Below are 23,826 nucleotides of genomic sequence, written 5' to 3'. Positions count from 1 at the left end.
GGTTGTGGGGCCTGAACTCTGGGCCCGGGCGCTGTCCCTCAGCTCTTCAGCTCAAGGCTAGCACTCTACCACTTGAGCCACAGCTCCACTTCCGGCTTTCTTCTTTTTTGCTTATGTGGTGCTGAGGAATCGAACCCAGGGCCTCATGCATGCAAGGCAAGTGCTCTACCATGAGCCACCTTCCCAGCCCCCATATAAAAGCTTTTTTAAAAAAGGTATGAGCTATCTAGGACACTAGATGTTACTAAAAATTAAATCTCAATAATAATTTTAAATAGGTATTTTTTTGAAAAACTCCCTAAAATGGTTAAAATTTTGTAAAAGGTTCTTTTCATCATAACATCAACTCAGTTACCTGGTCACATCACTAAGCTGGTCTAAAGGGTGGTGGTTCTTTATAAAGTAGAATACAGAAGGAATGCTTTTAAAAATCTCTCAAAACAAGTCTATACAAAGAGATTTTTTTAAAATGTTTTAATTGTAAAAAGATCCCAAAATGGGGCTGGGAAGGTGGCTCAGTAGTAGAGTACTTGCCTCATATGCATGAGGCCCTAGGTCCAATTCCTTAGCACCACATAAACAGAAAAAGCCAGAAGTGGCGCTGTGGCTCACATGGTAGAGTGCTTGCCTTGAGCTGAAGAGCTGAGGGACAGCACCCAGGCCCAGAGTTCAAGCCCCATAATGGACCAAAAAAAAAAAGATACCAAAATACTTAATCAAAAATAGTAGCATACTTTGTCAAAAAGACCAAAAGTTATTATTTTAAATCAAAGTGAACACCTCAATTTAAAAAAATTATGAAACTCATGTCTCTCTTCAACTGTACTTATTAGGCTGGCTGCTAGAAGCTGATTACAAGTTGTTATTTTATACATCTTATACCATCAAGTATTTTCCACAAAAACCAAAATCTACTCTATTTTACTTTTACTATATGAGTACAGTATAATGAAATGAGATATAATCTAACTTACATATTTGGGGGCTATGTAAATTTTCAGGAATCTTATATATATCCTCAACTGTCAGTCCTCTTAAGTCAGTAATTCTGACATGATTCTCAGATAACCTTCTACATTAAAATTGCTAATATAGTGTATTCAGCTTCATTCCAAATCTGAAATTAGTTTACTAAAGAAAAACAAAATCAATGGCAAAGAGAATCACTGAAAAAATCCAGAAATACCATATTCCTCTAAATTCTCTTGAGTATATTCTGCTATTAAAATTGTGACTGTACTCAATCACTGAGTTCAGGCCCCAGGACAGGCACAAATGAGCACACACACACATACACACACACACACATATACATACATACACACACATACACACACACACACACACACACGCTTTTATTAGTTTGAAGTCACTGGTTTTCAGAAAATGTGAAGTATCATATGATATCTAAGAATTTCTTATTTTTCTTTTCACTATGTAGCTAAGGCTGGCCTCACTCAACCTTTTAATCCTCCTGCCTCTGCCTCAGAATCCAGAGTGCTAAGGAAGAAAAACCACTGTTATTATATTCTATTACTAATTTCTATAATAGGCAAATGTCACAATACTCTAAAAGTTAAATATATAAACATTCATAAAATATAGATTATATACCAATGAACATGGAAATATGTACCATTCATACCAAGAAACATATACAATAAATGTTTACCAATCAATGTAAAAGGGCATTCCACTATTGGCTCAATCAGGGTATGAATCTCCATATCCTCTAAGTGATACTATTGCAAATTGTACTCTTTCAAGAGTGCCAAAAGATAGTTGATTTGCATCACAATTCAAGTTTCCATAAAAAAATGTACATTATAGGAAACTAATTTTCGTGAGAGCTACTTTTCTGACCTTAGCAACTTGTGAATCAACTGTTCTTAGAAGCACAGCTATTTAGATACTTTACCATTTCTTCATGTGATGTAATCTTAAGGGATTTAGTAATTATGCCATATACTCACATAAAACAGTACTTCTTCACATGCTAAAAAGGCTTTCTCACCTGCCTCTGGAATATCCATAGAAATCAGATACCCAATTTTAGACTACAGGTGTTGAAAGCTCTGCTGGTCACTTTTAAGACAATAATAATCTCATCAATAAATTGAAAAGATATGTACAAGTAACGGGGGAAATATTAAAAGGCAGGAAAGCAACAAAAAAACACTAGTCCATCCTAACACAACATAAAGAACTATGCAGAAACTGTTAGAAGACTTTATGAAAGCAAAGAAGGAAAACACAACTTTTGAAAAAGAAACAAAAAGGACAAAGGCATTGGCAAGCCAACAATAAATGTCCCAGAAAATATGTCCTGAATACTAAATTTAATTTTTTTATTATAACAACACAAAAGATATTTGGGAAGCCTATATAAGATTTATTTTAAGATTACCAAGTTACTATTACTTCAACTACCTATTTTTTAAAAGCTGATGCCCTAGATAAAGTCTACTATAATCAGAATAACTAGCCTCTCTATTTACTTAGAAATGCTCTATTTAAAAGTAGGCCAACAATAGGAACTCTGCTATTGCACAACAGAGAAAGTAAATGAAATAACATCTATTAACATTCAGTGTCCATGGCATGTTCTCTCATCTCCTAGAACACACTGTGACTTACACTGTCTTCCCTGAACAATTACCACTTCTCCATCCATGCAGTAGCTTAAAAAAAAAAGAAAAAAAGAAAAAGTTCCTGTGTTAATCCCACAATAAACCTTAGTAATTCTCACATCACAGTAGTTGTAAACTGTTGGTAATAGAAAAAGAATGCTCTCCCCCACCAGAATAGCTACATAACACTAAGTTAAATTCCTTAATAATCCTTTTACAAGACTCCTGCCAACTTTATTTTGATACATTAAACATGTGAAGCTTGTCTTGAAAGTTCTTTAAACTGTGACTTATCGAATCGGCTTCCTAGTTGTTTATATTTTTTTTAAGTTTTCGAATTGTTTGTAGAAGATCTTGATAGCCTTAGGAAGCATTTTGGCCAATAAGCAAACGTCCTAGATCAGCTTAAAATGACATGAGAGGTCACAAAACTTCAACAAAACAAAGAAACAATTCTTTCTAACCTTCACTGGGTCTTTTATTTTTAAAAAAAATGGATTTCAGTGTTATATTCACCCTATGCTTAATAACATAATCTTATTTGTAAGGAGTTACAGTTCATAAAAAGAGGCTCACACATAATGCTGGCCCTGTTCTTAATGGGTCTCCTGTAGATTTGGGGTAGACTGATGATATAGCACTTTCAATTAAGAACTTCCCAGTTAAGAATGACATCCTAGCAGGGTGAGACAAGCCGGGAATCGGCTTACGAGGAAGAAACACGACTTGAACGCAGTAAGGAGGTGGTGAGAGTCATGGGCAGAAAATCGAGAAAGCTTTTAACAAGGAAGTGAAGCGGAGCGCAGAGCGGGGCAGAAGCTGACGAGGAAACAAACGCGGAAAGGTGGTGTTTTCAAACAAGGCAAGCACCAGGAAGGAAGAGTCATGGACCTGGAGAGAGATGCTGGCGGGACCAAGCAGGGCAGGGGAAGCAGTCGACTTCCAGGCGTCGGAGCAAACTCTATTCTCTCCCCCTCGAGAGCGGAGGCGGTGGTCGGGCAAGGGGCCTATCCCGAAACCAGGCCCAGCGTCCCGCTCCCCGGCTCCGCGAGCCGAGGCAGGGCAGAGGCCCCGGCTGCAGCCCGGTGGCATCCGAAGACGGTCCGGGGCCTCGGCGGTGCGCCTCGACGGGCGCCCGGCGGCCTTACCTGGGGCGAGGGAAAGAGGAGACGTTTCGGGCGTCTCGCTCGCGCCCGCGCTGAGTCCCCCGCTGCACTCAGCCCGGGCTTCCACCGGAGGCGCGACCCTGCCTCAGCGGCCGCTTTGCCCTCGGGATTTCGGCCACCGCCTCCGCGGGCTCCGGGGCTGTTTACGCCGCCCGGCCCCTCACACCACCGCCGCCACCGCTGCCGCCTTCTCTCCACCCCAGCGCCGCTGCCGACTCGGCCACCGCCACCTCCTCCGCCGCAGCCTCGTCTCTCTGGAGCATCTTCCAGCCACCGAACACTGAGAAACAGAGACTCCAGCCGCACCGGCAGGAAACTCCCCCGCAAGTGCCAGGGGGACCAAACAGTCAGAGGACCGGTGGCTTTTCCGCCATTGAGCAGCAGCCGCACGGCTCCTTCTGCAACCCCCTCCCCGCACCCTGCCCTTTCCCCGCCCCTCACAGAGCCCCGCCCCCAGAACCCACCCGTTGGGCCGTCGCGCGTCCTTTAGCCGCCTGCGATTTGCTGAAAGACATATCAATCTTCACTCTCCCACCCAGTTCGGTTCCCCAGGTGCCTCCGTACTTCACTTTGCCCGCCCACACGGCCCCGCCCCCGAGTCTCTAATTTCCCATTGGGCACCAGTAACCACCTTCAATTGGCAAGGTCAACTATCCATCAAACACCGCCCACTGAGTGAGACCCAACCTTTCATTACCATTTACTTGATTCAGCCCCGCCTCCGCTATGTTCTATCTCCCGGACGTCACGGACCAGCCCACCCTACCAGCCATAAGTAGAGCCCTCCGTCAGTCAAATTACGCCCACCTGCGCTCAGCCTCGCAGACACCCAGCCCCAGCCGTTTCCCTGTCTTATTGGTTCAAATGGTGGCTTGAACACACGGGCATTGGCTTTCTGTACGTGTCCGTCAATGAACCAATTTCCAAGTCCGCCACACTGGCTTTTTTTCGTGTTTTTAAATAAAACGCGCAAAAGGCGGGGAAACATCTGAAAAGCAATTGGATAATTTTCGAAGATGACCAAACCCAGAGCGTCTGTTCAGATCCGTCCTGTTCTTCCGAGAACCGGGCTCTCTTATCTTTGACCTCTAAGCCTCGAGTAAAACAAGCGCCATGTAGGAGCCAACGGGATGTCCAGTTATAGGTGTGGAGGCTTAGTCCCACCCGGAACTGCAGGGGTCTGGTTACTGATTGGCTTACAAAGTACTCCTTAGCCCCTCATTGGAGGAAGTAAATGCCTCTCTTCGGTGTGGAGACGCGGAGGGATAACGCAGCCGCGGACAAGAATCGAACTGGCAAGAAGTGGTTGTTTCGATTTAGCCACGGGTGGGGCGCAGGAACGGTGCACGCGGGAGAGGGAAACTGGGGCTGGCCGGGCTCTGGAGGAGGTGTTTGGGAAGGAGAGAGGCCCGGATGTTTCATAACAATGAAATCATTACTGACCAATCAGAACCGCCGGTCTGGGATACCTGCCCGACCCGTCTCCTGGAGGAGAGAGAGTGGGCGGGAAATTGAGGTGTCAGAAGAGGCAGAAAAACTACTAGAGAAAATGGGGCAGGTAATCCCTTCAGAAGGCTTCTGTGACGTGGAAGATTATTTTTATTTCTTCTTTGTCCCCCACTTTTCCGTGTTTTGTTTCTCAGCATTGATTTTTAAAACTGCGGCTTTGGTATCCGAAGTTCACTAGATCATCCCACAGTTAATGAGCGACGGCTGCTGTGTTAAGCTGGAGATACGACTCCAAGTTAGGCTATGCAGGTTCAGCGTTTAAGATGGTAAATGATCGTTCAAACTTATGTGGGGATGGTGATAAGAAGGATTTCCCACTGTGACTAAGTTTACTAAGAAACGCTTCACAAAACTAACCAAGAAGATGATTCCAACAGGCAGATGAACGAGAATCCGGCAATACGATTAAGGTGGAAGGTACTATCAGGCTAATTCCCAAAGCTAACAAAAAAGTGTAAGATAAACATACATACATACATATATATATATATATATATTATGCAAGTGCTTTTAACTTTATTCATACTTTTGGTGTTAATTGCTTTGGACAGTTAAGCCAAAAGTGCTAGGTAACTGTAGAGAAAAGGGCAAATTTAAGAGTAGGACATTTCTGGCCATGCAGAAATCTGATTGCAATACAGGTTTTGTTTCCTTTTTTTTAACCTACTAAAGTTTGCTTTGGATGGTATTCCTTCCAGCATGGTGAATAAACAAACAGCATCAGAATCATAGGGATATAGATTCCTAGCTACACTAATGCCTGCAAAACCAGGAACCCAGGACAAAGCTCAGACAAATGTATTTTTGTTTATTTGGTTGGGTATGTATAAATGAACGAATAAATAATGTATGCATTGTGCTGAGGATTGAGCCCAAGGAGAAAGTAAATTTTTGAAATATTTCCCAATGTAATTTTTATACACATCAATGTTCGAGCCCCTATGGTATGATAGGTAATGGATAAAGCCAAAAAGGCAGGTCAATAAAGAAAAAGAAGTATACTTACTTAGGCCTTACCATGCCTTTGTCTTCTTTGTTATCATTGTGGGATCATATAGTTCTCAGAAAGTATTGCTTAATGATTAGTAAATCCTTAAATCACACTGCTTTTTTCCTGGCACAACTTATATAAGGGGAAGGAAATTGGGAACCCCAGCTTCCAAAATAGGAACCATGCTAAAGATCAAAGCATGAGGACACCCGGAGACCCTTGTCTTAAAAACCCAAGCAACCACTGAAAGGCAACAAAGTGGTTTCTCTCCTTGATTTCCTTCTCAGTAATGTAAGTGGGCCAATGATTATATATTGATTATGGATTCTTCCTATCACCAAAAAACCCCACTGTTCTAAGTGCATACAACAAATGAAAAGAGATAATTAGACTAACTTTGTGGTATGCATTACTTGATTAAAACACTAAAACAAGCCAGACACTAGTGGCTCACTCTTGTAATCCTAGCTACTCAGGAGGCTGAGATCTGAGGATCACAGTTCAAAGTCAGTCCAGGCAGAAAAGTCCATGAGACTTTTATCTCCACTAAACTACAAGAAAGCCAGAGGTGGAACTGTGGCTCAAGTGGTTGAACACTAGCCTTGAGCACAAAATCAGTGCCTGGGCCCAGAATTCAAGTCCCATGGGTGGCAGGGAGAAAAAAAAACACTAAAGGATGAAAGAAGGCCTAACAAGATTTACAACTTTAAAAAGGAAAACTGGCATGAATCTAAACACATAATATGTCATAAACATTAATTATCATAATAGGATCTGCCACTAACTAGTTGTATGACTTCCACAAACAACTACACTCTGAGTTTGGTTTGTCCTGTAAAATTGGAATCATAACTTCCTCTAGAACAAGTATTGCCAATGTTTTAAATCTCTCATTTTCATAAAACTACAGCATAATTTCTTAAAAATATTTTTCCAGGGGCTGGAAGGTGGCTCAGTGGTACAGCGCTTTCTTTGCATGCCTGAGGCCCTGGGTTCAATTCCTCTGTATCACATAAGCAAAAAGAAAAAAACCCGGAATTGGCGCTGTGGCTCAAGTGGTAGAGCGCTAGCCTTGAGCTGAAGAACTGCGGGACAGCACCCAGGCCCAGAGTTCAGGCCCCACCACCAGAGAAGTGCAACTAAGGACTGTATCCCTAAATATCCTGGAGATTTGGAGATTCAGCAAGAAGTGAGCCACACATGCTGAAAAATGACCTTAAAGATCTGTAAGAAGCCAATTCCTTTTTTTTTTTTTTTTTTTTTGTCGGTTGTAGGGCTTGAACTTTGGGCTTGGGCACTGTCCCTCAGCTCTTCAGCTCAAGGCAAGCACTCTACCGCTTGAGCCACAGCACCACTTCTGGTTTTCTATTGGTTAATTGGAGATAAGAGTCTCACAGACTTTTCTGCCCAGGCTGGCTTTGAACCGTGATCCTCAGATCTCAGCCTCCTGAGTAGCTAGGATTACAGGCGTGAGCCACCGGCTCCCGGCAGAAGCCAGTTCTTGATGGTGCCTGTGTCTCACACCTAGCTACTCAGAAGGCTAAGCTGTAGAGGTCTTAGTGTAAAGCTGAGCCAGAAAAGTTCACTACATTACATCACCAAAATAACTAGCAAAAAACAAGGCTGTAGGTATGATTCAAGAGATATAGCATAAGCCTAGCAAATACAAGGTCCATTCCTGAAAGAAAAAAAGTCACTCTACTGCAGAGTATGTGTTAATACTAATTTCATCATTGAAATAGTGTTTAAAATTTTTGCTATCCTGAAGAGTACAGTCTTTTAAACTTTTAGAAGTATGTTTGGCAATATAAAGGGAAAACCTTAACTGAAAAACTAAATGTGCCTGATAATAGGAGTGATATTTTCTTACCTAATAAAAGGTTGGAAAGTAGCTGCTAGATCAGTGCCTCCACAATTAGGGGTGGTGACTGGAACTTCGTATAAGATACCCAGGTTCAAGGCACTAAGAGTGATAAATCACATGACCACCTCAGCTGCAAGGGAGGTCAGGAAATGATGGGATTGATGTCATGAATTCCATAGGGCAGAAATTCACCAAGCCTCAGCATTACCTGAAGGAAAAACCCACATTGACAAACTCTCCACAGTTTCTTATTCTGTAGGGTTCAGTTGGTGCCTGAGAATTTACATTTCTGACACGTTCTCATAGTGCTTTGGTAATAGGGACCACATTTTAAGAACCACTGGCTGGAGCTGCAGATGTAGCATAGTCTAGAAAACTTGTGAAGTATTATGGTAATAGTGCTCTGGTCTAGGGACCACATTTTAAGGACCACTGGCTGGTGCTGCAGATGTAGCGTAGTCTAGAAAACTTGTGAAGTATTCATGGCATCCTAGGTTCAATCCCAGCACCACAAAAGAAAAAAAAAAGGAAAGATGGAAGGGAAGGGAGAGAAGGAGAGGGGAGAAGAAAGAAAAGAGACAGTGGCTTGGGCTAATCATGAGCCTGGCATTGGTATATAGTACCCATGGCCACATTAGCATTTTTAAACACTTTCACAGCTATGTTTCTGTCTTATCTTTGCATAGGTGAGAAGAAAACCAAGAAGAAGTAAAATCAAGGCACCTTGACTGACAACCAGTTGGGTTTCACATACCCAGCTCTCTTTCCAGAGCCTCTGAGATACCAAGGCTTCATGCTTTCTAGCCTCCCTTAAAATTAATGGGACCAATGTAATGCATAATACTTCAACTGAAATGTATTCTTCAGGTAATTCTTTCATTGTATCATGAAATCAGTGGTACACTTAAATTTGCAATATTAAGTAGAGTTTAATAAAGTGACTATTTCCAAAAGTGCAAGCAAGGTAGAGATGAACCATAAGGTCTAGTACCCAAGGGCTAGTTACTGGGGATCATGGCATGTTATGCTATCCTTCTATCAGAGAGATGAGGGAAGGAAGGGATTACACACACTTGTTGATAGAATGGGCTTTGGGCAGAGGGTTTCCTGACAACAACTCTTGACCAGCAAATGTCCTGTTATCATAACCCATTGTCTAGCTGAAGTCAATGGATCAGGAGGCATCTTACTATTAACTGTACAAGTCACAGCACAATATGGAGAAAGATGAAAGAGCAGTATGGCATTTAAAGGAACAAGAAGTACCTAGCACACACATACGTGATCTTTTTTTGGGGGTGGGGCAGCCTTGAGTTTGCTAGACAGGCCCTTTGAGCCATACACACACCTATATTTGGATTTTTTTAGCCATTTATTCCTAATTGATCTTTTTCTATAGTTAAAGGACAATTAACTTGTAACAAAAAGAGAAATGTTTAAATTTCTAAATCAAAGTTCTCAATGTATTAGCCTAGAGACCTCCTAAATATCCATAAGCTAAAAACAATCTTCACAATAATACTAAAATATAGTTTGCCCATATCCCTGTCCTTCTCTTACAACTACTGTATAGAGTTTCCTGGAAGGTATATAACATGATAGTGTAACATGTCAATGCAAAAGAATATATATGAGAATCTAGATGTCTTCTGTTAGCTATCAAAAAGATTTGTAAAAATTTAAAACAAACCAGGAGCCAGTGGCTCACACCTGTAATCCTAGCTACTCAAGAGGCTGAGATCTGAGGATCACGGTTCAAAGCCAGCCCGGGCAGGAAAGACCATGAGACTTCTATCTCCGATAAACTACTAGAAAACCGGAAGTGGTGCTGTAACTCAAGTGGTAGAGTGCTCACCTTGAGCTGAAGAGCTTGAGGGACAGCACCCAGGCCCAGAGTTTAAGCCCCATGAACGACAAAAAAAAAAAAAAATTAAAACAATGCCTTTTATCTTACTATTTTTAAAATATGGTTGTATTTTAGCTTTTTTTAAAAAAATGTGTTTATGTGGAGCCAGGTGCTGGTGGCTCACACCTGTAAATCCTAGCTACTAAGGAGGCTGACATCTGAGGATCACGGTACAAAGCCAACCCTGGGAAGTCAAATCCAATTAACTCTGAAATCCAATTAACCAGCAAAGGTATGGAAATGCAGGTGTGGATCAAATGGTAGAGTGCCAGCCTTGAGCAAAAATGTCTGATGCCCTGAATTCTATTCCAGTACTGGCACTAGTAAAAAAAAAAAAAAAGTGCAAAGCCATCCTGAAAAGTTTTCCAAATTATCTACCACAAGCTAGCTCCAAAAGTAAAGCCAAGTCTTTTAGTCTGAAGAGGATTGATCCTATCCCTATTCTCTTTGTTCCCTTTTTACCTTAATTTAAGTTTTTCTGAATTCCTTTGTCTTCTCTGAATCCTTACAAGCACTCTGCTGTTCAATCCTAGAGCGCTTTGCCTATGCTCAATGGTATTTTAATTATTAGGTAATTTCATTTTCCTAACCATTTATCCCATCTGAAAGACATATTTGAGCACATGAACACACATAAACATACAGACACACACACACACACACACACACACACACACAGAATTCCAAGGAACTATAAAGAGAATGCAAACAAACTTGAACAAGAAAACATTATATATCTTCTATTATAAACCTCTACCTACAATTTAGGCTTTTTTTCAATTACAAATGTAGGCACACACACACACACACACACACACACACACACACACACACACACACACACACACACACACACACACACACACACACACACACACACACACACACACACACACACACACACACACACACACACACACACACACCAGAAGGTAGGAGCAGTTCCTAGACATCATCCCAACAGAAATATTTTATATTTTCATACTGTGTTAGAATTGTTATAGTAGGTCCTTTAGAAACTGCTTTTACCAAGAAGCACTGATTTCTTACTTAGGCCTAAAAGTGAACTAGAAGCAGGAGAAAAGCTTGGCATTCCTGCTTCCATATTATATGTCTCCTTTTCTCTCACTCTGAGATCTAGGAAGGATAGGACTGATAACATCTTTATGACAAGAGACCAAGACACCCCTAATAGCAGAGCCTTGCAGAAAGATTGTCCCCCCCCCACCCCTGAAAAACATGAGAGCAATTACCTATAATAATGAGGCTGTACTCTGGAGCTGAAGTAGAAGTAGTCATCTCATGGGAAGCAGATTATTCTCCTCGAGTGATGGTAGTGATAACTTGTTCGGATATCTTTGTAGAATCATACTGTGACTAGAACTTTAATTATGCTTACTTACCTCTTTCCCCCATCCCATGTCTTCCTCTAAGCCTAAAGCTCCTATCTATACCCAGAAGATGGACTAAAATGCTTATGTTGCTCATTATGACCAGTCGTGTTTGTGGGAAGGAGCTGGTGCATATTAAATCTCCTTTCCTTTCTCTGCCCTTCACTCCTCTCTTTTATTCGTTTATTTGATGTATTGGGGCAAATGGCTGGACATGAATGTTGGAAACCTAGAATTAGGCCTCTGGACTAGGATTCTGGTTACATTGTTACAAGTCTTTAGAAATATCTCTTATATACATCACTAATTTGAAATTATGAAATTTATAAGATCTGCCACTAGATCTTCCTGCTTAGTGCTTTAGTAAAGAAGTATAGGAGCCAGGACATCAGGGGCTCACTCCTGTAATTTATCTCTGAGGAGGCTGAGATCTGAGGCTCAGGGATGAAGCCAGCCAAGACAGACAAATGTAAGAGACTCTTATCTACAGTTATCCAGCAAAAAGCCAGAAGGTATGGCTCAACTGATACAGTGCCAGCCATGACTGGGAAAAAAATAACAGCAAGGAACCCTGAGTTCAAGCCCCAGTATCAAGAAAAGGAAGGAGAGGAGGAGGAGGGGGAGGAGGAGGAGAAAGAATAATGATTAGTAATTAAAAATATAGGGGTTGGCATGTAAGTCAGTGGTAGTAAAGCTCTTACTGAAAGCATGTAAAAGGCCTTGGGTTCTGACCCAGCACAAATACATATTCACACACACAAATATATGTATACACACACACATGTATATAGCATTGCTGTATCACCAATCTGTTTAATGACTTGATAACTGTTTCACTATATAATAATTGTTTTCCCTTGTATTTAAAACCATAATTCTGTGAGGAACCCTTTGCCAAAAGAAAACAGAAGGAGAGGGTAGTATTCCTGCTGGGGACAGTAATCTCTAATGTCTAATTCATCAAAGACATTGTTTCTTTTGTTGTGCATGGTACACAGAGACTTAATAAGTATTAACTGAATTTCATTTGGAGGATTTGAAGTAGTTTGTTGGATGCTTTCCATATCCTTAGTGCTACTACCTATGGCTAGACCTGCCTTCTACCCTACCCCACTTCCTCCTAGGACAGGAAGTTGATCAAGCTATCTCTATCCTGCATGCAGTTCACACAGCTAGACACCCAAACTGGTTACTTTTACTTTATGTTTTGAAGTGAGTATATGCACATAAAATGACTGAGATTATGAGTAAAACACCATGGGAGGTATCAGAATTTTTTTACATGGAGCCTAACTATAAATGATGCAAACTACATAATGTTTAAATATGCTTGATGGTAGAAAACTAATAACAGCCATTTAGTAAAGCAGTTTAACATTTATGCCCAAATTTATTTACATCATTCATTTGCTTTGTTGTTTTCCTCTTATAATAAACTATATATGCCAGGTGCTGGTGGCTTACACCTGTCATCCTAGTTACTCAGGAGGCTGAGATCTAAGGATCACAATTCAAATCCAGCCCAGGCAGGAAAAGTCCATGACACTCTTACCTCCAATAAACAGAAAAGACAGAAAGTGGTACTGTGGCTCAAGTGGTAAAGCACTAGCCTTGAACAAAAAGCATCTCAGAGACAGCACACAGCACATGAGTTCAAGTCCCAGGACAGGTATAAAAAAATAAACGATGTGTTACTCCAAACTCTTCATACTTTGATTCATAGCATTATTATTTTCTCATGCAACATGATGGTTTGCGCATGCCTCAATAATCTAAAGGAAGCATAGCCCTACTTCTCCCTTATTTTCCTCAGCATCTGTAACCATTCTTCCTGTCTACTTGTCTGAATGCCCTTTTCCTTCTGCTATTAAAGCTGGGCTTGAGTGCTGATCTCAAGAATCTTAACAGATGGTGAGGACACAGAAGACCAGATGATCACAGAAGTAAAGTTACAAGTTGATTATGCCAAGAAGAAGCATGCAGGGAAAAAATGGTTGCAAGAAAACTCACGAATGAAAAACTTATAGTGAAAAGGAAACACTTTGAGTGCATATTAGTCTAAAAGGGTTCATAATGAGGTCCATATTTAAAGCCCTTTTGATAGACACCTATTGTTTCTGACAAGTAGCAGACATCCAGCTAACTGATCTAGAAGCAATTGTCTTATCACATCCAAGCTACAGGAGGACGGCAACCAAAAGCATCTTACTCGATAATATTTGCCCCAAATCAAAGTTCTTTTCAAAGATAACTCAAGTCTTGGTCAAGATGCCACATTTTCTCTGTTAGGCCTTATCTGTATTTCCCCTTTCCCAGATAGTTTTGTCAATGTTTCCTTCTGATTTTCTCTCCATTAATAAAATTAATACTAGTGGCAAAACAAAAAACAGTGCTGCAAATACCTTGAAATAGTTCACATGAGACACAAGGGGTTCATATAAACCCAGTGATCATAAAAGCATTGGTCAAGGTCATCTCTTTCTCATTCACAGTCTAGCATATAGTAGGCCTTCAATGCGAACTTGTTGAATAAGTCGATGGAGGGAGAGGATGGATAGATGAGGCATTTTCCAAATGAAGGTTTTTCAGGGAATATCTTTTCAGAGAACCCTTTCTCTGCCATAGAAATTATCTTATTCAATTAACATTAAACCAAGTTGTTTCTGGATTTCATAGAACCTTCAATATGCTTCTATGTGTTAAAAATACTGTTTTCTTTTCCCTAGATCCTATTTTTCTTGTTTATTTAAGAACAGGATACTTTTCAGATTGTAGTTGTTCCAAGTTTGACTCTACCTTTCAATATTTTGTTGCCAAGTCATCTGGGAAACAAAGTTCACACTTCACATTACTTTTTGCCTTGATTTTTGCTTTGTTTTTTGAAAAATTTTGTGCATTTCTATTTTGAACTTCATACATTAAAGTAATTCCTAAAAATCAATTTAAACATAATTTAAGGGCTAGAAATGTTACTCAGTGGTAAAATGCCTCGCATGTGTGAGGCCCTGTGTTTAATTCACAGCAACAGGAAAACAAAATTATTAGTATTTTAAATTACCATTTTAATTTAAATATTTCTTTTTTCCTGAAATCATATTTCTGGTGATATAGTTTTTTCCCTCACTCCTCCCCACCCCCATTAGTGCTGGGAACTGAGCCCAGTACCTTGTACATTCTAAGCACCTATAACATTAATTATTCAAAATATGTTTAAAAGAATAATTAAAATGTAATTTCAAGCCACTTGCATAAAAGTATGGACATAATTATAACTATTCTGTATTTATGTCTATTTACTTTTAGAGTGCTGGGGATTAAATCTAAGGTCTCAAATGTGTTAAGCACCCACTCTACCACTGAGCTACATCCCCAACCCTAAAACAACTTCTTGTTTTTTTTCTTCTGTTTTTCTTTTTTTGTTTTTTTGTTTTTGTTTTTTTTAGTTGGTTATGGGGCTTGAACTCTGGGCCTGGGTGCTGTCCCTCAGCTCTTCAGCTCAAGGTGAGTGCTCTACCACTTGAGCCACAACGCCACTTCCGGTTTTCTAGTAGTTAATTGGAGATAAAAGTTTCACGGATTTTCCTGCCAAGGCTGGCTTTGAACCATGATCCTCAAATCTCAGCCTCCTGAGTAGCTAGGATTACAGGTGTGAGCCACCAGCACCCAACTTAGAACAACTTCTAAAAACTAAGGAAATGCATTTTGGACAAGCTTTAGAATCTTGTTTGTTCCCTCATTCATGAATAAGTAAGTCTTTGATATATATTAATTCTAAAAAGAAATCAGAGATGCATAATACGTAATAGTTTAATTTTCTGAAAAACTAAAAGCTAATTGATTATCTTTGAAGTTAAAAGATCAAATAAGACCCTAAAGCTTAAAAGAAAATTATCTTTTTCAAAGAATTATTTTAAAAAGCCTGCAAAATGAATAGGATAAGTTTTGAAAATTATCTTCAGATGTCTTTTATTCGGCACTACACTTACTTTTTTTTTTTTTTTTTTTTGTCTCATGGGGCTTAAACCCAGGGCCTGGGCACTATCCCTGAGCTTTTTCTCTCAAGGCTAACATTCTACCAGTTTGAGCCACATTGCCACATCCAGTTTTCTAGTGGTTAATTGAAGATAAGAATTTCATAGACCTGGGGCTGGGAAGGTAGTTCAGTGGTAGAGCGCTTGCCTTGCATGCCTGAGGCCCTGGGCTCGATTCCTCAGAACCACATAAACAAAAAGAAAAAAGCCAGAAGTGGCGCTGTGGCTCAAGTGGTAGAGTGCTAGCCTTGAGCTGAAGAGCTGAGGGACAGCGGCCAGGCCCAGAGTTCAGGCCCCATGACCGGACCCAAAAAAAAAAAAAAAAAAGAATTTCATAGACCTTCCTGAATGGGCTAATATCAAACCTCGATCCTTAGATCTCATCTTCCTGGGTAGCTAGGATTACAGGTGTGGGCCACCAGCACCCTACCAGCACTATAGTTTTTAAGGTTACATTTAACACAGTAAATTTGTTATACAGTATAATGAAGGAGGAGCAGACATATTTTAAACCATAATTTTCATTGTATTATTTTTAAACAAATTTGGTTATCAACAATAAAGTTATCTTCATATATCATAGTAGTCATCTATCCAGAAAAGGACAACCACCTTGGTGATTTTCTTAACATTTAGTTCATATAGTCTATGTCAAGATAACATCAAAAAAGGTCATTATTGGGGCTGGGAAGTTGGCTCAGTGGTAGATTGCTTACCTCGCGTGCATGAGACCACATAAGCAGAAAAAAAAAAAAAAAGCCAGAAGTGGCACTGTGGCTCAAGTGGTAGGGCACTAGCCTTGAGCTGAAGAGCTGAGGGACAGCGCCCAGGCCCAGAGTTCAGCCCCCACAACCGACAAAAAAAAAGTCATTATTCATAATTTATATAGATCAATTGTAGAATATTATAATTTTATAATTAGTCATAAAGGAATATATATTGTTTCTTCTTGCTATATTTTTATGTTTTAAAAGATTACATACAGCCAGGTGTTAGTGGTCCATGTTGTAATCCTACCTACTCAAGAGGCTGAGATCTGAGGATCACGGTTTGAAGCCAGTCACAGAAAGGAAGTCTGAGACTCCAATCTCTAGTTACCCACCAAAAAGCCAGAAGTGAAGCTGTGGCTCAAGTGGTGGAATACTAGACTTGAGCAATACAACTAAGGGACTCTTTGTTTAGGCCTATATTCAAGTCCCAGTATCAGGACAAAAAAATTATTTATTCCTACTTTAACAATTTTCTTTTACTGTACTTTTATAATGTCATTCTCTTTATTGTAAGGGTTAAGCAATTTTTGAATTTAGTTACAAAATGAATCAGCACATGTGTTCATATTTAGATGTTTGGCTTGTTAGCTATTATGAGTAGAAAATGGAAAAACCAAGATGAGGTATAGATATGATTGTTATCACGTAGGACAAATACCTAGTTGGCCCCAGGGAACACTAATTTTCCAGTATCACTAAGCTAATGAAAGTACACTGCATTGAAAATGCTATGAGATTGTAGTGAACAACTTCTATTAAAAACAAGTGTGGTGTCATTATTCCCCAACATTACACATGACTAAAAATTCACTAGAATAGTAACGAGAAATGAGAGAACTATTTTGATTTGTTTGTTTGTTTTTTGTAGTGTTGGAGACAGAACCCAGAGCTTTGAATATGCTACTCAAGCACTGTTGCCACTGAGCTATATTCCCAGCCCAGGAACTATTTTTAAGCAAATTTTCTACTAATTAGCAACTTGAACCTTCTTTTCCAGTCTGCTTATTTGCTCACTATGGAATACACTCCTCCTGTCTCATTCTGCCCATTTCGGTCTAAAGGATTTCACTCTCTCAAACTATAGTAGGAATCTTTCTGTGCTAGATAATTTAATACTTAATTATACACTGTTTTATGTTAGTCTTTGTTTTAGGCATGCTCTGTATTCTCCAGTAGACTGTAGTCCCAGAGCTAGGATTATGTATAGTGTTTCAGGTATTGCTTTTATATTAAACCTGATAGGCATTGTCATGTCTTCTTGATTTATAGGCAAGTCTATAAAGAACACTTGATACAACTGTAGCCAGAACTCAGGGCATATGACTTTATATCTGTGTAGATAGAAAAGAAACTCATTGCACACTAATGTTTTCCAACGCTTTCAGATCCTCTGGTGACAGTGAACATAAATCCACTTAAGTCGGTTTAGCTAGATACACATCTATAATAAGCACGAAGGAGGATTTCATGGAACCCAACTGTAGGTTGGCGATTTAAACCATGAGCTAAAACTGAATTGGAAAGTTAGAAACTAGTAATGTCTCTTGTAAAAACTGCAGTCTGCCTTTTCTCTCTTTTTATGCAGCTGCTTCTATATCGATGCAGATATAGGCAAGTGCTCCTTATCTGTACTCCATGGCCTGGGACCCACGGGGAACTGATCCAGTCTTTAGATCCCTTTTCCAAATGTCTGGCATAGAAATGTGATTGGGCCAGGTGTAGGTGGCTCACACTTCTCATCCTAGCTACTCAGGAGGCTGAGCAGTTTAAAGCCAGCCTGGGCAGGAAAGTCTGTGAGACTCTTATCTCCAATAAACCACCAGAAATCCGGAAGTGGCACGGTGGCTCAAGTGGTAGAGTGCTAGCCTTGAGCTGAAAAGCTTAGGGACAGTGCTTAGGCCCAGAGTTCAAGCCCCACGACCAACCAAAGCAAGAAGGAAGCAAGCAAGAAAGAGAAATGTGATTGGCCCAAGATGGGTTGGTATTGTTATTAAAATGACACTGTACTTCCAGGCCACGGTAGGCACTCTTCTCAAGCCAGGTCAAACTAATTTTCTCCTGGGATAGTTGAATTGAGATCAAAACAAGGACTTAGTCTTAAACCAGGTTGGACTAATCTTCTCAGAGAAAAGGCTGTCAAGTTGGAGCTGTTGTAGGAACTGTTATGGTTCCCCAAACTGTGCCCTAGAAGGTAGAAAAAACTAATCTGATGGGAGCAAAGAACGAGACAGAGGTCCCAAGAGAAGCAGGAATAGGAAACAGAGGCCAAGTCTGGGTGTTTCGAGACTGAGTTGGTTTTGATTTCTAAAGCCCAGCTATTTTCCTACTTTACTGCTTTGAGTAGTTAGACATCTCCACATTCCTTTTTGCTTAAATTAGCTTGCATTGGTTCCTATTTGCAACAAAACTAGGTGTAACAGACATCCAGATTATAGTAAGAAAGAGCCATCCTATACTTGTCTATTGGAACAAGTTGTTTGTTTTACGATGCCAGTATTTTATTGCCATGAAAAGCTTCTAAATTTATCTTGTAGCAGTCTGTGTGGCTATAGTGTACATCTGTTGGTGACTCATGGGGATTAAAAAGAATGAGAAGCCTCCATTTTCTATTTCTCACATGAAAGCTAGATGATTTCTTGAAAGAGGACAATTTGTAAAAGAAAATGTGCTTTGATTTTTTTTTTTTTGTTTAGTATATTTGTTATGGTAGCTGATGCTTTTTTCGGTTTTTAAACACATTCTCTCATTTGACCTTCATGATCAATGAAATAATTCTATTTCATAAATGAAGAAACTGAGGCTCAGAGATATTAGGGATTTATTTAGTCTCAGCCTCTCCCTGAAAATTACTTCAATACCATAGATTTGCTTATTTTCAAACTGTATGTAAATGAAATCATAGAATGGGCGTAATATGGGCATGTTTATCTCCAACTGTTTACTAATATAAGATTCATCCACATGGTTGTAAAAGTAGTACTTCATTTTTCTTTCTGTATGCTATTCCCTCTTAGGAATACATCATAATTTGTATATATCCTGTTCTCTTTAGACAGTTGTATTGTTTCGGCTTGTGCCTATGTTGGATGGTATCATGAGTATATCTACTAGAAGACTCCATATGTGCTCTATTATTTAAATACCTGGAATGAAATCGCTAGGGAGAAGGTGAAACCGGAGAGTTTATGGCCAATCTGGGCTACATAACAAAATCCTGTATCAAACAAATGGTTCAGGATTAGTTTGTTTGTAGTTGTTGTTGCAAGGCTAAAATGAAACCCAGAGCCTCATATATGCTAGGCAAGTGCTCTATCATTGAGATACACTCCAAATTCAAAAGTTCAGAATTATTAGCTGCTGCTAGGCTGTTTTCCAACATGTTTTCTTTAAATCAATTTATACTTTTACCCCATTGATATAGAAAATTTCAACCACTCCATAAGCTCATTAATCTTATCCATTCAAGTGTGCATGCAATAGGTACTTCATTGTGGTTTTAATTTGTACTTCCCTGATAACTAATTGATTTGAGCACATTTTAATTTTTACTAAATCACATTCTATGAGAGACTTATTCAAGATTTTGCTTGCTTGCTCCTCCTTTCCCCATCCCCCCTTCTTTCCTTCCTAACTTCCTTCTTCCGTCCTTCCTTCTTCTATCCTTCTTTCTTTCTCGCTTTTTCTTTTCTTTCTTTCCTTCCTTCCTTCCTTTTTTTTGTCATCATGGGGCATTTACTCTGGGCCTGGGCACTAGCCCTCAGTTCTTCAGCTCAAGGCAAGCGCTCTACCACTGAAGCCACACACCATTTCAAATAATGCTCTACTACTTAAGCCACACCATCATCCATAGTTTTGCTGGTTATTTTGGCAATGAAGTCTTTTTTTGTTTTTTTTTCTTGCCCTTTTCACATGTTTTAATTATACCTTTATTATCTTTAAATAGCTATACAAAGGAGCTACCATTCAACAAACCAGTTTATAATTCAATTAAAGAATTGAATTGGCACATCTAGGCAGAGGCAGAAAGTCAAGATTCAAACTCTTGTTATAGTGTCTGTAAATTCAGGCTCTATTTCAAGATGACTCCAACCAAAAAGTTCTCAGCAATTATCATTCTCTCCAGAAACTGACTTCTATGAGTTTTGTAATAATTATTTAAATACATATAGGTGCACACATGAGCATGCACCCACGTAGCCCACCCCCATACACACATGCCTTCAACCATTTTTTTGAAGATTCCACACTTTTAATAGAGGCAAGTTTGATTTTTTTTAATTGTGAAAATATCGTACAGAGGGGTTACAATTTCATGGGCAAGGTAATGAGTACATTTCTTATCAAGCATTGTTGCCTCCTCCTTTGTTTCCCCTTCCCATCCCTTCCCCCCCCCCCCACCAAAGTTGTAAAGTTCATTTTCGACATAATATCTTGTATATCTTATTGTTGCAATGGGTCCACCTGTATCCCTATTTAAACAATTTGTTTTTTCCCTTCCCCTCCACAAATTATACAACATCAAATACAGTGAAAATAGGGGTTATACCATGGGGGAGCCTTCAACTCTTTCAAATCTAGCCACTTCATTGCCACTACCCTAATAAAAGACACTATATTTTCCCAGTACTACTTGGCATATTTTTCATCATCTTAAACATTCATCATTCCACTGTGGTAAACATTAAACATATCTTCTTTAATTATAGTTAACTTACTACAATAAAATATCAGACCTTCTTTCTATTTAACTCTAGCTTTGTACCTGCTGGCCTATCAAACCACCTTTCCTTATACCTCATCTAAACCAGGCAATGAAGTCTTTTCTTCCCAGGCTGACTTTGAACCTCAGTCCTCCAGATCTCAGCCACCTGAGTAGGATTAGAAGTTTGAGCCACTATTGCCCAGAATTGACCATTTTTCTATTGGTTTGTAGGAATTTATAAATCTGAATATGAGCCTTTTGTAATATGCATCATGCCTTCTCCCACTCTGTAGTTTGCATTTTCAGCCTTAACTGTCTGACAGAAGATATTGTAATCTTTTCCTGCTTCTTATAAAAAAAAGTAACGATTTCAATCATTTGGGATAAAATCCAATGAAATATGATACAAATGGCTGTACTCTGTCTGTGCTTTGTCTTGACTATAAAAGCTAAAATCAATACAATGAGTGACCAGTACACTCAGTCACTCTGGACTTGCTAAGAGTATATAATACTAATGTCTTTCATGAGCCTAAATTTGACCTTAAAATATAAGGAAGTTGAGGTAGAAAAGACAGAGTGAGTTTATCTTTGGAAAGTGTTTTCTTCTCCGCTAGCTTTATATGGGGGCAGATATGAGGATACCCCTCTCCTTACCTCAAACCAAAAGGAAGGTGCCTCAAGGAGACCTTCCAGAATTTGCCCCCTGGTAGTATGGGTGAAGCTATATGTGTGTGTACAATGGACAAAAGAGACTATGCCCAGGGAACAAAGTGGAATCCACAAAGTGCTGATCATCTGGAAAAGAATCCTGTGGGTTGAAGAACCACCAGATACTCAGAATGAGAGAGCCATCAAAAGCAGACAGCTATGTATTGCCTGCATGGATTGTTATAATCTGGGTAGATGGAGGGGGAAGAGCAACTTCTGATTTAAAAAAAAAAAAAAACAACCCTTAGGAGAGACTCAGCTTTGGATGTTCTGTATACCCTGGTGGAGGTGGGGGGGGGGGGGGGGACATATCAGAAGACACAGTACCAGGCATACAAGCTAGTGTCTCCTTTTCTTTTCTTTTTCTTTCTTTTTTTTTTTTTTTATTTTTTTTGGTCGGTCATGGGGCTTGAACTCAGGGCCTGAGTGCTGTCCCTTAGCTCTTCAGCTCAAAGTGAGCGCCCTACCAGAGTCTCCTTTTCTTTTATCCTCTGTTCCCCTCGCACATAGCAGAGAGATCAGAATCAGCAGTCAGCAAATGGGGAGAAGAGTGGGAGGGGAGAAGTAGGTGACAAGCTGTCTGAGCCACTTCAGGCTTCTAGGTCCAGTAAGACAAAGCTGGAAAAGTCGAAAGCTTAACTCTGAACATGTTTGGAATTTTGAAACTGCCCTCAGCATAACTGGAGCTATGTGATTAGAAGCCTAAACTGGACTCATCTCCAAATACTCTCCTTATCTGTTTCTATTCTGATACTTGATCTATTGAGCTTTCTATTTCAATGATTAAAATTTTTATCTTTAGAAAATCTGTTTGGCTCCTTATTGTATTTTTTTTTTTCAGTTGTGGGCTTGGGTACTATCCGTGAGCTTTTCTGCTTTGAGCCACAGGTCCACTCCCAGTTTTTAGTGGTTAATTGGAGATAGTCTCATGGACTTGCCTGACCTGCCTGACTTTGAACCACAATCCTCAGATCTCAGCCTCCTGAGTGGATAAGATTACAGACTTGAGCCACCAGTGCCCTGGTAATATTTTAAATGTATTTATAGTATTTTGTTCCTTATTCATATTTTCAAGCCTGCTTTAATTTATTCATATTAAATATAGTAATTTTTTCTTCTTCTTTTCTATATTACTGGGGATTGAATTCAGGGCTATCCCATAATGCGAGGCAAGCACTTTACCCATTGAATTCTGTCTCTAGTCCTAAAGAAAGTAATTTTATGTTATGTTTGAAAATACAGTATATGAAGTCGTTGTAGATCTGATTCTATTGTTTGATTTCTGCTAGTTCTTATCCTGAGTGCCTTATTTCCATGTGTGGTTAGATTGATGGATGGATGGATTAATTTTTATTGTGATCTGAATCACTGGTCTTGATATATTCTCAGTGGATCTGATTTCTTGAAGGTCCATATTAAAACTGTGGTCTTGGTGGGAGTGATACCAACGCCAAGCTGGTGCTGAGGTCTGCTGAGGTGCTGCTGAGGTCTTTGGCCAGTGTTGCTTCCACCTGTCCACAAGCATGGGGAATATCTTTGCAAACCTCTTCAAGGGCCTTTTTGACTAAATAAATAAGTAAGTAAATAAATAAATAAATAAAAATAAATGTGCATCCTCATGGTGGGCCTGCATGCTGCCGGGAAGACAACAATTCTGTACAAACTAAAGCTGGGTGAAATCGGGACCACCATTCCCAGCGTAGGTTTCAATATGGAGACTGTTGAATACAAGAACATCAGCTTCACTGTGTGGGATGTGGGTGGCCAGGACAAGATCCAGCCGCTGGGGCACCACGACTTCCAGAACACCAAAGGTTTGATCTTTGTGGTGGACAGCAATGATAGAGAGCGTGTCAACGAGGCTGGTGAAGAGCTTATGTGGATGCTGGCTGAGGATGAGCTCCGGGATGCTGTCTTGCCAGTATTGGCCAACAAGCAGGACCTCCCCAATGCCATGAATGCTGCTGAAATCACAGACAAGCTGGGGCTGCACTCTCTACACCACAGGAAACTGGTACATTCAGGCCACCTGTGCCACCAGCAGGGACGGGCTCTAGGAAGGACTGGACTGGCTGTCCAATCAGCTCCGGAACCAGAAGTGAACCAGAACTCCCCCTCCCCATCACTTCATCCTCTCCACCCTCTGCTTTCCTCT

General features: G+C 40.0%; 1 protein-coding gene and 1 pseudogene across 5 annotated transcripts in view; one reads left to right on the top strand and one right to left on the bottom strand.

The window, feature by feature from the left end:
* The window catches only part of Ppm1b (protein phosphatase, Mg2+/Mn2+ dependent 1B), a 64,612-nt gene extending 59,724 nt beyond the window's left edge, over positions 1-4,888 (bottom strand). For 3 of the 5 annotated variants that reach the window (XM_070025499.1, XM_070025500.1, XM_070025497.1), the window contains exon 1: positions 4,604-4,888. In XM_070025499.1, coding sequence (XP_069881600.1) covers positions 4,604-4,784 — 181 coding nt within the window. In that variant the 5' untranslated portion in view covers positions 4,785-4,888. Of the gene's footprint in view, positions 1-3,778; positions 3,861-4,603 lie in introns of those variants that run through there. The other 2 variants (XM_070025501.1, XM_070025498.1) reach the window with 1 other exon arrangement.
* A 79-nt stretch (positions 4,889-4,967) lies between these two features.
* On the top strand, positions 4,968-23,774 carry LOC138829242 (ADP-ribosylation factor 1-like; annotated as a pseudogene).
* The last annotated feature ends 52 nt before the right edge of the window (positions 23,775-23,826 follow it).

Source organism: Dipodomys merriami, unplaced genomic scaffold (assembly GCF_024711535.1).
Source record: "Dipodomys merriami isolate MVZ:Mamm:240054 unplaced genomic scaffold, mDipMer1.0.p SCAF_17, whole genome shotgun sequence".
Lineage (NCBI taxonomy): Eukaryota > Metazoa > Chordata > Mammalia > Rodentia > Heteromyidae > Dipodomys > Dipodomys merriami.
Note: the sequence above shows the minus strand (reverse complement) of the source record. Positions and strands in the feature narration are given on the sequence as shown.